The sequence below is a fragment of the Taudactylus pleione genome, unplaced genomic scaffold, assembly GCF_031769625.1.
Source record: "Taudactylus pleione unplaced genomic scaffold, aTauple2 ptg000830l, whole genome shotgun sequence".
NCBI classification, from domain to species: domain Eukaryota; kingdom Metazoa; phylum Chordata; class Amphibia; order Anura; family Myobatrachidae; genus Taudactylus; species Taudactylus pleione.
In genome coordinates, this window is record NW_028285232.1 from 353559 (window position 1) to 367958 (window position 14400).

The 14400-nt window shown below is 46.2% G+C and overlaps 1 protein-coding gene across 7 annotated transcripts in view; it reads right to left on the reverse strand.

The window, feature by feature from the left end:
- Window positions 1–14400, reverse strand: part of LOC148474560 (von Willebrand factor A domain-containing protein 5A-like) — a 259425-nt gene that overhangs the window by 217420 nt on the left and 27605 nt on the right. For 2 of the 7 annotated variants that reach the window (XM_088458408.1, XM_088458413.1), the window contains exons 2-3: window positions 9814–9898; window positions 9016–9083 (exon numbers count right to left, since the gene is read on the reverse strand). In XM_088458408.1, coding sequence (XP_088314534.1) covers window positions 9016–9070 — 55 coding nt within the window. In that variant the 5' untranslated portion in view covers window positions 9071–9083; window positions 9814–9898. Of the gene's footprint in view, window positions 1–9015; window positions 9899–14400 lie in introns of all 7 variants that reach the window. The other 5 variants (XM_088458407.1, XM_088458412.1, XM_088458406.1 and 2 more) reach the window with 3 other exon arrangements.

The window sequence follows — 14400 nt, forward strand, 5'->3', positions numbered from 1 at the left end:
ACGTAGAGATTTGCGCAACGTTACCAAGGTGTTACGGGACAATGAGTACAAATACTGGTGTGGGGCTTTCCCTTTCGATTGATTGTGGAGGTAAATGGCAGACAACTCTCTGTGCATGACGCTGAGGAAGGCAGAGGACTTTTGCATAAACTCCAACTATCTGATACCGACGCCCATACTTTTCATGACGGGCAAGATGATCCCGCTCCCTGATATGTAGGCTGAGATGGAGTTCCGTTCCTGTCTTTTCTATGCTTTCCTCAAAGGTTATATCAACATGTTGTTTGTTCCTTCTTCTAGGATATGGACTGTTATAATATGCGCTAAAATTGTGGTGCATATGTTTATCTTGTATTGTTTTCCTTGAACTGGTATTGTATATGGTTTAACTGTATTGTTTGATGGTACCGGGTGGACGGTTCCTCGTCCACTCATTCTCATACCATCCCCCCCCCACTACATGGGACTAACGAGAGGTATCTCTCACCATTCATTAGTTATCATATAAGTATTTTTGCCCTCCCAAACACAGCGCCCGCAGAAGTGTTTCTACTTTGAAGTACTTCATACCTTTAGTTTTCTAAAGGGCGTCCTAATTGTGAACTTCATCCCCCAATTTTTTCTTTTTTGGGGATAGAATTTTTCACTTTTTTATTGTTTTTCTCTCCCCGCCCTTTTTAAAAAAAATTTATTTATTTTTATCCCTGTTTTAGGCAAAATTATTGGTTTCTAATAGTAACAGGTTAATGGTTTTGAATTACGACGCTAACTGTGTCATCGCTTAATGTAAAGGGCCTCAATACTCCCCATAAAAGGTCACTTTTATTTAACATAATTCAATCTCAACGGGGTGACATAATTTTTTTGCAAGAGACCCACTTTAAAAAGATATCTCATCCTTCTCTAGTATCAAAACGATACCCCAATGTTTTCCATTCTACCCACAGCTCTAAAAAACAGGGGGTGGCTATTATGATCCGTTCATCGGTCCCTTTCCAGCTTCTTTCCTCTAAGAGTCACTCAGACGGGGGATACCTTATTTTGGCCATCAAATTTTAACTATTGTGAATTTGTACGCCCCCAATGCAGGCCAAGCCCGGTTTTTCCGCACCCTGTTAGCAGAAATCTCTAAAGTCCGCAGAGGCCTACTATTAATGGGAGGGGATTTCAATGCAATTTTGTCTCCTGATTTGGATAAAAGCACCCCAAAACATGCCCACCCTCCTCGTTTACCGTATGGCACTCTTCGCAAGACAATCACCGAGGCTGGTCTTTTTGATACTTGGAGGGCCCATAATCCAACTTCAAGGGATTACACATTTTATTCGACCCCGCATGACTCCTATTCTAGGAAAGATATGATTTTGGGCTGTAGTGGGATACGGAAAATGCTAGTTAAGGTTGAGATTGCGCCTATTGTGTGGTCAGACCCATTCCATGGTTGTAGCTCATATGGACTTATTACTCTCTGGACGACGCCGCCCTTCCTGGAGATTAAATGAGACCCTTCTCCGCATCCCTAAATTTAAAGATTACCTCCGCAATCACATTAAAGAATATTTTGATCTTAATGTCAGCCAAGAAGTCCCTTACCCCACAGTGTGGGAAGCACATAAGGCTGGAATCAGGGGGGTGTTAATTAAATACGCTTCACACAGAAAAAAGCAACAAACTAAAAAAATGAATGACTTAACTGTGCAATTAGAGCAGCTGGAACGTTCCCACAAGCGTTCCCACTCTCCCTCGGTGCTTGGGCAACTGCAGAGTGTCAGAGGTGAGCTGCAGTCCGTATTGGCTGAGTGGACGGAAAAGTCATTAAGGTGGGCAAACCAAAAATTTTACGAAAAAAGTAACAAATCTGATACTCTGTTGGCATCGCAGTTGAAGGCTAGAAGAGCTTCTCAAACTATAGCAACTATTCGAAACCATCAGGAAGCTATTACCTACAACCCTGTAGAAATTAACCGCTCTTTTTATGATTATTATAAGGCATTATACAACCTTCAAGCTCCCCATCGGGCATTGCTCCCTCTTTCTTCAGTCACGCAGGAGTATCTTGATTCATGTAGACTTCTTAAACTCTCTGACACAGCCAAGGCAGACTTGATGTCTGTCACCGGGGAGGACTTGGAATTAGCTTTGAAATCACAGGAACCCTCTAAGGCTCCTGGCCCTGATGACTTACCCTCAGTGTACTATAAGTCATTTTCTGCATGCTCTCTCCTCACCTGAATGCAGTTTATAATAGGATATTGGAGGGGGAACATTTCCATCCTGACCCTCTCAAATCTATTATTATAGTACTTCCCAAACCACAGAAAGATCCCACTTGTGGACTAACTACAGGCCAATATCTTTGTTAAACGCTGACATTAAGCTGTTCGCAAAGATCTTGGCCAATAGACTGAATTTGTACTTGTTACAGTTGATTGATGCTGACCAAGTCGGTTTTGTTCCCGAGAGACAGGCCCTAGACAACACCAGACGGACGATTAATTTGATCTCCTACATAAATAAACGTAAGATACCAGCCGTAATGTTGTCACTTGATGCAGAAAAGGCATTTGATAGGTTATCTTGGCCTTTTATGTTTCAATCTCTACAAACATACGGTTTTTGTGGTGGTTTTTTGGCGGCCATCAAGGCTCTATACTGTAAACCATCGCCTATAGTATCAACTAATGGCCTCTCCTCACCGTTTTTTGCTTTGGGTAATGGTACGAGACAAGGATGCCCACTTTCGCCTTTGCTCTATGCCTTGAGCATAGAACCTTTTGTGGCTAAAATTCTGATATAAAGGGGGTGTCTGCTGTGCGAAGCTCACAATACAAAATATCTTTGTTTGCAGACGATTTACTGCTTACTATGACATCACCTATGACTTTTCTCCCTAATTTACAGGCTGAATAAAATGCTTATGGTAAATGCTCGGGGCATAAAGTAAATAGCACCAAATCGGAGGCCTTGGCATTCAACCTCCCTCCTCCATCACAGAAGCTTTTAGAGACTAATTTTGATTACATCTGGTGACCTAAATCCTTCAGATATTTAGGGATTACTATTACTAAGATATATGAACATTTATTTCAGGCTAACTATATCCCTCTACTGCAATTAATTAAACAGGATCTGCCCAGATGAGCTCCACTCTGCATCTCATGGACAGGTCGTCTTAATGCAGTTAAGATGTCCATCCTTCCTAGGTTATTATACCTATTTCAAATGCTCCCAATTGTGGTACCGACCTCTTATCTTCGTGAGGTTCAATCAGTATGTGGCTCTTTCGAGTGGTCAGGTAAATAACTGAGACTTAGTAGGACCTGTTTGTCCAAATCGCTGATTAATGGTGGTTTGGGCCTTTCCATCTTTGATAGATACTTTTCTGCAGCACAACTGAACCACATTACATCATGGCATTCAGAAGAGGGGAGTAGGAAATAGGTAATATTTGAAAATGAACTGGTGGGCACCCATTCAGCTAGTTCCCTTCCTTGGCTACCCCCTAATTTGAGATCAGCCTCGGTTCGAGAAGTTCCTTGTGTATTAGCTGTCCTACAAGTTTGGGATAAACTAAATAAATAAATGCCTACAATTGGCACCATATCCATCCCCCGTCTCCACTATGGTGCCATCCTCACATCCCATTGGGGTGCGTGTACTCTTATATGCATCCTGCCCTGTGATATCCAAATATTGGGACGAAGTCACATCTTTGGTGTTCGAGGTGCTCAGTGTTTCTCCCCCTAGAGACCCTCTACATATGATTTTATGCAAACCCACTGGCTCCTTCTCTAAACCTCAGAACAAACTTTGTGGTCATATCTATAATGCTGCCAACTGTTGATCGCCACAAACTGGAAACAAACTAAAGCCCCAGCAATAACCTCATTAAATAAATTATGGTACTTGGCTTCTATGGAATATATCACTGCACTCCTCCACGATTCAGTGAATAAGTTCCATGCCACCTGGGGCCCTTGGTACTCTGTATTTCATAGACAGATGCCCGGAATAGAGTGATTTTGGCTTTTTTCGTGAGTGATATACTATACCGTAGTTTGCCTTTCTTTAATCCCCCCCCCTCTTTTCTCCTTTAATTCTTTTTCTGTATATTTTATTTTTTGTTTTATGTATTTTTGTAACAAATCAAAAATTAGTTTGATGTGGATTTCTGTGAAGTTTAATTTTTTAATATAATATTTGAATTGTTGATTATTCAAATAATTTTTTTGTGTATGTTAATATTTGTGATGCATACATTATCAAAAATTATAAATAAAAAGAGATTACAAAAAAAGCATAGAACCTAAGAAAGGTGTGGACAGAAGACAATGTGACCGCCTTACATAGTTGTTTAGCAGAGGCGCCATGTCGGCTGCCCACGAGGGACCCACAGAGCGAGTAGAATGAGCAGACACTGTAGCTGGCACAGGAAGGCCAGTCTGCGTGTAAACCTGTGAGATAGCCATGAGAAGCCTTCTGGCCAGAATTTGTTTATTAGCTGGCCATCCCTTCTTGTGGAATCCATATAGGACAAAGAGGGAATCTGATTTCCTGATGGAACTAGTACGGTCCACGTAGATCTTCAGAGCACGGACCTCATCCAAAATGGCCTCACCTACCGAGAGGTCTGGTGATTGAAAGGCCGGAACCACAATTTCCTCATTAAGGTGGAAACGGGAGACCACCTTGGGAAGGAAGTCAAGGCATGTTCGTAGAACAGCCCTGTACGGATGAAAGATTAGGAATGGGGAGCTACAGGAGAGCGCTTCTAAATCTGACATCCTACGTGCAGAAGCTATAGCCAGAAGAAACAGTCTTCACAGTGAGCCATTTGACATTTACTGACTCTAGGGGTTCGAATGGAGAACCACTGACAAATCCCACAGAGCCACAGGAGGGACAAAAGGAGGCTGTATATGTAGTACACCCTGCAGGAAGGTGTGAACATCCGGTAGAGGAGCAAGGCTGCGCTGGCACCGGGATGGACAGAGCAGGGACATGTACATTCAGAGAGGCTAGGCAGAGTCCAAGATCCAATCCAGCTTGGTAAAAAGGCAAGTACTCTAGAAACCCTAGAAACCTGAGGGTCAACCTGAGGGTGTCCACATTAGCTCCTCCGGTCTGTCTCCTGAGACTGGAGGTAAGACTGCGCACAAAAGTGGGTCCCCACAAGCGGGGATCTGCCTTACCTGTCCCCTTGTGTCCCGGCTGCAGTCTGTGGTCCAAGGAGCCCTGCTAGCTAGTTTCCCCCCAGAGCCCCACCGGGAGTATCTAGCCAAAGGCTGGTGTCGCTGTGCCGCGGAGCGGTGCTGGAGCAGCAGTGCAGACATCCAGAGGACTGTCTAGTGCTGCTGCTCTTGTAGTAAAAAAATTCAAATAAAAGTAAATCATAAAAATAAATCTTGGTCTGCTTAATAGCAGCCCCACTGTCTAATGGGCATCCAGCTCCTGCCGGACACCAATGAAACTGGCTGTGGGCAGGGTATCGGGGGAAGGACCAGAGCATCCTTGGACATGAAAAAGCTTTGCTGATGGTGTCCGGTCCTCCAAGTACCACCACACCCCATTGTCTCCCTGTGGTGCCCTATGGACCCAGAAGAAGAAAAATATATTGAATCAGTTTTAAATAGCTCTTATTTACATACTTTGCCAAAAAAATAAATATTAAAAAATCAACAATTTTGGGGAAATTTTTTGAAAAAATATTAGCCAGTTAAGTGGTTAATGTTAACTTTCAGCAACACAAAAATTATAATTTAACTGGTAACATGAATATTCTGGATATACTTAATATAAGTTTTCCACTACCTATCAGAGACTACGATATGGGCACTACTTATACCGGGACTGCGCACTCTCTCTAATAATACGGAATATATGGTCTTACATAATGCAGTACATGTGACAGGAATTATATATAAGATTTAGCATCCTGATGGCTTACAGTACATGAGGACATCCCTCCTATCCATCATTAATGTTACCGCCTCTTCCATGGGCAATGGACAAGGGGACCCTTGGGGATCTGCTACCCAGAGATGGGCACCTAATAACAGTCACTGTCTTCCCATGGTCCCCGGTCACCACCCTGCTCTTCCTACCCCTGTAACTCAAACTTCCCTGCCATAGTTCCACTATCGCATGCAGGGGGAGTTTCTGAGTACCCAGAACCCCCCCTGACAGACTGGAAAGCAGGCACCATCTTCTTAAGCCCTGCCCCCACGTGGCGAAATGCTGCGATTTGCAGGTCAATCGAGAGGAGGCGGAGCCAATATGACGTGATTACATTAGTATTGCATAATATCCTCCCGATTGACCCACAAATTGCTGCATTTTGTTGCTAGGGGGAGGGGCCTAATGACATGGTACCGGCCTGCCAGGTCCCACAACTCTACACCCGCAACTGCTGAAAGGTAAGTGTGTGTGTAATGTGTGTGAGACATATGTATTTGTGTGTGTGTGTATGTATCTGTGTGTGTGTGTGTGTATGTAATATACAGTATATATGTGTGTGTGTGTGTACCTCCCAAATGACCCTCTCCAGGAGGGACACAATGCTCTGGTCCTGGATTTCCCTGGTAAGAGGTGAGGCTGCAGCGCAGTTAAAAATTCAAATAGGGGAGTCACACCAACTGTCATCTCACACACTGCCAACATCACTGGCTGGGACTCACTGGCAGTTGGTGTGACTCCCCTATTTGAATCTTGGACTGTGCTGCAACCCCACCAGTGGAGCCTCCACCAATCATATATTATCAGGGAAGTCCAGGACCAGAGCATCGTGTCCCTCCTGGGGAGGGTCATGTTGGGAGGTGTGTGTGTGTAAACCCCCATGAAAAATCCTGCATTTGCCCCTGAGTACAGATACACGTACAGAGGGGTTGTCCCTATCATCTCACCCTATAGTCCTAGGCGTTACTGGCCATGATCAGGGCAACGCTGAGCACCAGCATGTAGTGTGACCCCGGGGACCCGGCCTTCTCTGCTATCTACTTGTGGATGAGCTAAGAGGAGGAGAATGAATGAATTACAGGGGAGAGCTGTAAGGAAGGAATTACAGGGAAGGGCAGTATCCACCCAGAGGAGGCTGCCACTCCTACAGCAAGTGCAGGATTATCGCAGGGCGTAACACATGAGACCATCACTCAATCCTGCACTAATTCCTGGGAACATAAACTGAATGTTGTCAGTGTTACAACAGCCTCCATCTGACAACTTGAGTCCGTAGATGTGCAGTTTCTGGCGTGGAAGCGGATATTTCTCTGGGCCATTGGCAGAGCCCGGAAGTTGTCAGAATGGAGGGTTGTATTACATCTCTGCCAATATGGGTTTAGTTGGGGACAGATCCTCAGTAAATGTACTCTGACATCATCATCTACTATCTACATGGACATCTATTTGGATGCACGAAGCGTGGTGAGCAAAGCGAGCCTGCAAGGGTGCAAGTTTCTGCTGTTGGTGGCCAAATACTACATTTGGGAGAAAATAACAGCGCTATAACCGCACTTCCACGCTCACTCGACGTCACATCCAGGTACATTGACTGAAGGCGATCTATACACAACCATATGGTGTTCTCCAAGTGGTTTCTGGTTTCCATTTACTGTACATTAGGACACTGATTACAGCAATGAGACAGAATCAGGATGCTGAGGAATGGGGATCTCTTCACTCACCCTATGGTGTTGGGACATAGAGGTGAATATTCTATTTATAAACACCGGCACCAGGAGGCTTTAATGGTGACTTTCAGCTCAAATGGATCCTATCATGATTTTCTAAAAGTATTTGATCTTTATAATTTTTTACTTATCTTGCTTTTAAATGGATTATAATTTTAAACTCAAAATTTCCTGAAGCACAGACGCAGACCTTTGTATTGTAGCAATGGTAGTGGGTAGATCCCCTTTCATAGATGTACCCTGACGTCATCAGTTACTGTCCAATGTAATTCGTTACTATACACGTGGATATAGAGGGCGAATATAAAAGAGCATCGAGCGAAGCGCGCCCGCGAGGGGACAAGGTCCTTTTTTTGGTGGCCTTTATGGCCATGGAACCTCACTCCACGACACTTCCAGGTACATTTACTGAAGGGGATCTATACACTACTTTGTAATAATTGGAACGTATACAAATAACAATGAAAGGTCCGGGCACCATATTGGATGCAGAACAGAAAATATTCTATCAGGGCACAAAACATTGTCTAACTCCAATCGAGAGAATTTGGCAGCCATTTTGATTTCTAGTGGCGGCAATTCAGCACTCGGACTTTATTAAACAGCTGCTTGGAACTAAGGGCTGGGCATCCAGTTTTCCCAGGGATAAAGAGAGGTTATGGGGTTTCATAGTCACACGCTTTTGAGAAAGAACATCTGTCCGAAACGCGTTAATCGGACTGGGAGAACCTGCGTCCCGCTGTGGGTTTGGCCTGGCTACATCACCTTTGCTGACCAAAAGAACTTCACACCGTGAACCAGATGGAACCAGGACACCAGTGTTCTCTGATGTGACTTTATATCTACACATCCGGTAAGCAGTGACTATCAGAGGGGAATCTTTCATCCTGTGGCAATATTTGATGTTTTTTTATTCATTTTACATTGTGAGTGTATTTTTATGTAATAAATATATATGGTCAGGTGATGCAGTATAGCACTAGTGTGTCTTTTATCTCTCTTTACATACGTATGAGGATATTTCCATCCAGTTCATCCATATAAAGGAGGCTGCTCTTGCTGGTGATATGGATGTGATAAGCTCTAACCAGTACGGAGATCTCCTATGGGAGCGCTGTACGTCTCCTCTATCCAAGTTAGAAGGGACTCTCTGTTCCTCCCCTATTTGGGTTCCATCACATTTGGGTGTAATTTATACACACGGATTATGCTATGTATGATTTATATATATTTTGACATGTTGCCTAAACTGAGTCTCATCTAGTAGCTGTAATTACTATGTGTGCGGTGCCAGCGTCAGTGTTACTGGTTACAGGGGGAGATCTCTCACCTGGACTCCGGGAGAACACAATGATGAGACCACAGCATGGATTAAGGGGAGACATCTTTACACTCGTCCTGTTAGGTGATAAATCACAACATGTGTCAGCACAATAATATTAAAGCAGCAAGTAGTGTCACTATAACAGGGAACTGAGGGCCTGATTCAGAGCCGGACGCTATTTGCGAACGGTCGTTCAGAAAAAGGGGCCGGCTATTTAAATTGAGCGCTCGCTCTTTGCAGTCTGTTGACGCCTCTATGTCTGAGCGAGTGAACGAAATATGCGCTCGCTATTTTGTAAAGACGCCCCCTGGCCGCTCGCATCCTACGTCATATTTATTTGATTAATCGAGTACATCGAAAAGGCATCTGAACTGCTCGCAGTGCTTGTGGTTGGATTTTCCTACCGCAATCATGCGAACAGTTCAGGCTAAGAAACAACCAAGTGACGTGGTCGATGACGCTGCTTTGTTAATTATGCACACCCTTAAAATGCCCGTTTTGACCTTTTGGCACGCCTGCGTTCGGATCACCCCTCCCCGTTTTCAAGCACCTTCCCCTGTTACCAACCACAAACGCCTCATCCTGTCACTCAAATTAGCAGGCATTCGCTATTTTGCGTGCACACAATTTCAGACCGCAATGACTGGTTCGCGCATGCGTATTACGACCATACACATGCGCAGTTGTGCGAACATTGCTCGGAGCGAATGAGCGGCCGCTTACGAGCGGCTCTGAATCAGCCCCTGAATGAATGTGTGTTTGGGGGGGTGGGGGGAGGTTAGTAGTGGGTGTCTTGTGTACAACTTAGAAGTGCCTGGATCTTGGTCAGCTTCTCGCACGAAATACGCTCTGGCTGTACCACACCACAGCAGAGAGGTCAGGAAATTACCTAGAACAGACACAGGAGATATTATTCAGGTGATATGTACAGTAAAAGAAATGTGGTATTTATTCTAAAACCAGGATATCTGTGGAACAAGTACAGCTCATTTATTCAAAGATAAAGATACCGTAAGCATATGAAAATAAACTTTGCAATAATATTAATTTACACTCTTCACAGGACTAGTCCAGCAGAAATTAACACTCCCAAAAAGACAACTAATAATTACATTGTAAAATATAAAAAAAACCACAATGTTTTTTTGATCACCAAACACTGTAGGACTATGGGCCTGATTCAGACCCACTCGCGACCGGCTGTCCGCTCGCAAGTGGGTCGATGTTCTGCACTGAGCATGCGCACGACGGAGGGAGCTCCGTCGTGCGTATGCGCCAGACGCGACTAGCGAAGGAAAGGCCTTCGCTCGTTGTGTCTGATCAAAGGGGGCGTGCTGTCGATGTTGATTGACAGCACGCCCCCTTTGGTAGGCGTGCCTCCCTGACGGGGGCGTTCCCACGGGAACGCCTCCCGTCAGAAGCCGGCCCACTGACATCACTAGGGATGTCAGTGGGAGTGATTTTGGCTCAGATAGAGCCAAAATCACTCCGGAGCTTGCGGTTGAAAACCTCAACCGCAGGCTCCGGCTCGCAGTTTCGATGGTCGCGATGGACACGACCATCGCGGCCATCAAACTGCACGCTCGTATAGCCTGTGGGTGGTGACCCACAGCTATACGAGCGTCCAGGAGGACGCTCCATTTTTTAGGAGGGCGGCCCTCATTCAGAGCGTGCGCTCTGCTCAGAGCGTACGGCTCTGAATGAGGGCCCATGTACCATATAATACTTATTGCTGGTGAGGCTCACAGCACACACTAAGGGGTTTATTTACTAATATGCTTTTTTTTTTTTTAGAAGTGAAGTTGTTGACCACAGCAACCAATCAGATTCTACTTTACATTTATCTAGCACCTTCTAGAAGATAGCTAGAATCTGATTGGTTGATATGGGCAACTACTTCACTTCTAAAAACCAGTACTTTAGTAAATATAAATAGTCCTGACTCTGACAGGAAAGTCTTCAGATAATACTATAGTCCACTAAAACAGAGACCTTGGAAAGTTATGGTGTTATTGCTTAATTCTTTATAAACAGAAGGGGGTGTAAACAGTTAATGAAACCTTGTTTTATGCGGCAGCACCAGACCAGGCCATACTTGCCGACAATCTGGCTGCCTCCCCCAGGGTACATATATATTTTTGCATGTGGGGTAAATACCGGCTGCTGTTGCATGTAGCCCACAAATGCTGGACAGCTTTATTATTACACTGCAGGTTAGATGTCAGTTTGGGCACCCCCCTTCCAAGTCTAACTCTCTCTGCACATGTTATATATCTGCCCCCTGCAGTGCAGCACGGTGTTACCAAGGTGCACAGTTACTGGCTCTTTCTTACTCTATTCCCAAATCTGAATCAGCCCCCAGTGCGGGCGGTGTTGTGTGGAAGTGGTTAAATCCCGATGCTGAGAGGGGTCAGTCACTGCCTTAGACTAAAGATATTTCTCGGCAAATTGCAGTGATAATTTATTGTTGCATCGGCGCCATAGGAGTGCGCGGGTGCCGCTTCGGCAATTCCCCCTCTGCAAAGTCATGGACTACCCCGTCCCCCCTCCCTCCAGGACATACACTGCTCACCTGGAGCATACTTGCTGACTTTTAGTCTGCCCACCCCGGGAGAAGCCTGGGGAGAGGCAGCAGTCGGGCAGTGATGGGGGCTGGGCAGGACCAATCGCGTCATTAGGCCATGCCCCTTGCGGCAAAACGCCCGTGAATCACACATATTGTAATAGGTGGCGGGGCCAAATGACGCATTTATACTACAATCGCGTCATTAAGCCCCGCCCCCTAACAACAGACTGTGGATCTCAGGTAAGTTTCTCCCCATTCTGCCCACTTCACTGCCGGGAGTGCGGGGGGTTACCCGAGAAAACGGGAGCCTCCCACGACTTTCGGGAGTGTAGGCATGTATGACCTGGACTCACCTGGCCATCCAGGTGAGTAATCTATGTCCCGTTGGGAGGTGTGGACGGGGTTGTCCATGACCCTGCGGAGCGGGAAGTGCCAAAATGGCACCTCCTATGCCGGCGTCTGTGCACGCCTATGATCAGCGCTCTCAATAAAATATATACTGAAGTTACACACCATAATAGACCGTGCTCTACTATATCCAAAATATCTATATTAACAGGAAATAATTGTAACAAATTATTTCTTAATAGATATATAAATAGATAGGAGATAGATATGAGACAGATAGATAGATAGATAGATAGATAAAGTATGGGTTACACACACTTAGTTCACACAAGTGAGGGTGCTGGGCCAGTATTCAAACAATACAACAATACTGAAGATTCTGGCCGCAATCATACCAATTTCCCATTTGTCTGTATTTATCCTGCAATCGGCATGTAAGTTAGAATGTACTCATTCTTTGTCCATACCTCACAAAGCAAATTCCCCAACCAGAACTTTGTGGGCCCCATAGCACATATTTCGAAAAGGGTCCCCATCCTAATTGTAACCCCCCCTTTACTATTTATAAAGGGACACTAGGTTACTAAAGTCTTTGTTGTCTCATGTACCCACCCATAACCTCACGCTAAGTGGTGTACATCGTATTTCATCAGTTCAGTGCCCCCCAACCAAGTATCATCATTAGTAGTCTGGGCCTACTTGGGGAAATCCTATAATGCATTGGCCTGGATATTAGGTAGTATTAAGGCTTGCCTGGATAATCCTGAGGGATGTGTTTCTTTACCTTATCTAAAATCATATGATATTCTCCACACTCTCCCAGGTAAGTAAACACATGAATAGATATATTTTAACATTTTATATATCATATACAAACAAGCAAATGTAGTGGTTAATGCTTTACACATGGACTGTGTATGATATCTCGGCTGTCGGGATGCCACTGGTCAGAATCCCGACATCCAGAATCCCGACACCCATAGAAAAGAATGGTAAGTATTTTCCTACCCCCTACTCTAACCCTCCCCAGTGACTAACCCTAACCTCCACCTCCCCGCACCCTAATCCTAACCCTCCCTACCCAGTGACTAACCCTAACCTACCCCCCTAGCGCCTAAACCTAACCCCCCCACCCCCTAATCCTAACCCTCCCTCCCCGGTGACAAACCTTAACCTACCCCCCTACCTAGTGCCTAAACCTAACCTCCCCCTCCCCGCACCCTAATCCTAACCCTCCCTCCCCGGTGACAAACCCTAACCTACCCCCCTAGTGCCTAAACCTAACCTCCCCGCACCCTAATCCTAACCCTCCCTGGTGCCTAAACCTAACCCTCCCTCCCCGATGCCTAACCCTAACCTACCCCCTTAGTGCCTAAACCTAACCTCCCCCTCCCCGCACCCTAATCCTAACCCTCCCTCCCCAGTGACTAATCCTAACCTAGACCCCTAGTGCCTAAACCTAACCTCCCCCTCCCTGCACCCTAATCCTAACCCTCCCTCCCCGGTGACAAACCCTAACCTACCCCCCTAGTGCCTAAACGTAACCTCCCCGCACCCTAATCCTAACCCTCCCCGGTGCCTAATCCTAACCCTCCCCCCCGTTGACTAACCCTAACCTACCCCCTTAGTGCCTAAACCTAACCTCCCCCTCCCCGCACCCTAATCCTAACTCTCCCTCCCGGGTGACTAACCCTAACCTACCCCCCCTAATGCCTAAACCTAACCTCCCCCTCCCCGCACCCTAATCCTAACCCTCCCTCCCCGGTGACTAACCCTAACCTACCCTCTTAGTGCCTAAACCTAACCTTCCCCTCCCCGCACCCTAATCCTAACCCTCCCTCCCCGGTGACAAACCCTAACCTACCCCCCTAGTGCCTAAACCTAACTTCCCCGCACCCTAATCCTAACCCTCCCCCCCGTTGACTAACCCTAACCTACCCCCTTAGTGCCTAAACCTAACCTCCCCCTCCCCGCACCCTAATCCTAACTCTCCCTCCCGGGTGACTAACCCTAACCTACCCCCCCTAATGCCTAAACCTAACCTCCCCCTCCCCGCACCCTAATCCTAACCCTCCCTCCCCGGTGACTAACCCTAACCTACCCTCTTAGTGCCTAAACCTAACCTTCCCCTCCCCTCCCCGCACCCTAATCCTAACCCTCCCTCCCCGGTGACAAACCCTAACCTACCCCCCTAGTGCCTAAACCTAACCTCCCCCTCCCCTCCCCGCACCCTAATCCTAACCCTCCCCGGTGACAAACCCTAACCTACCCCCCTAGTGCCTAAACCTAACCTCCCCGGCACCCTAATCCTAACCCTCCCCGGTGCCTAATCCTAACCCTCCCTCCCCGTTGACTAACCCTAACCTACCCCCTTAGTGCCTAAACCTAACCTCCCCCTCCCCGCACCCTAATCCTAACTCTCCCTCCCCGGTGACTAACCCTAACCTACCCCCTTAGTGCCTAAACCTAACCTCCCC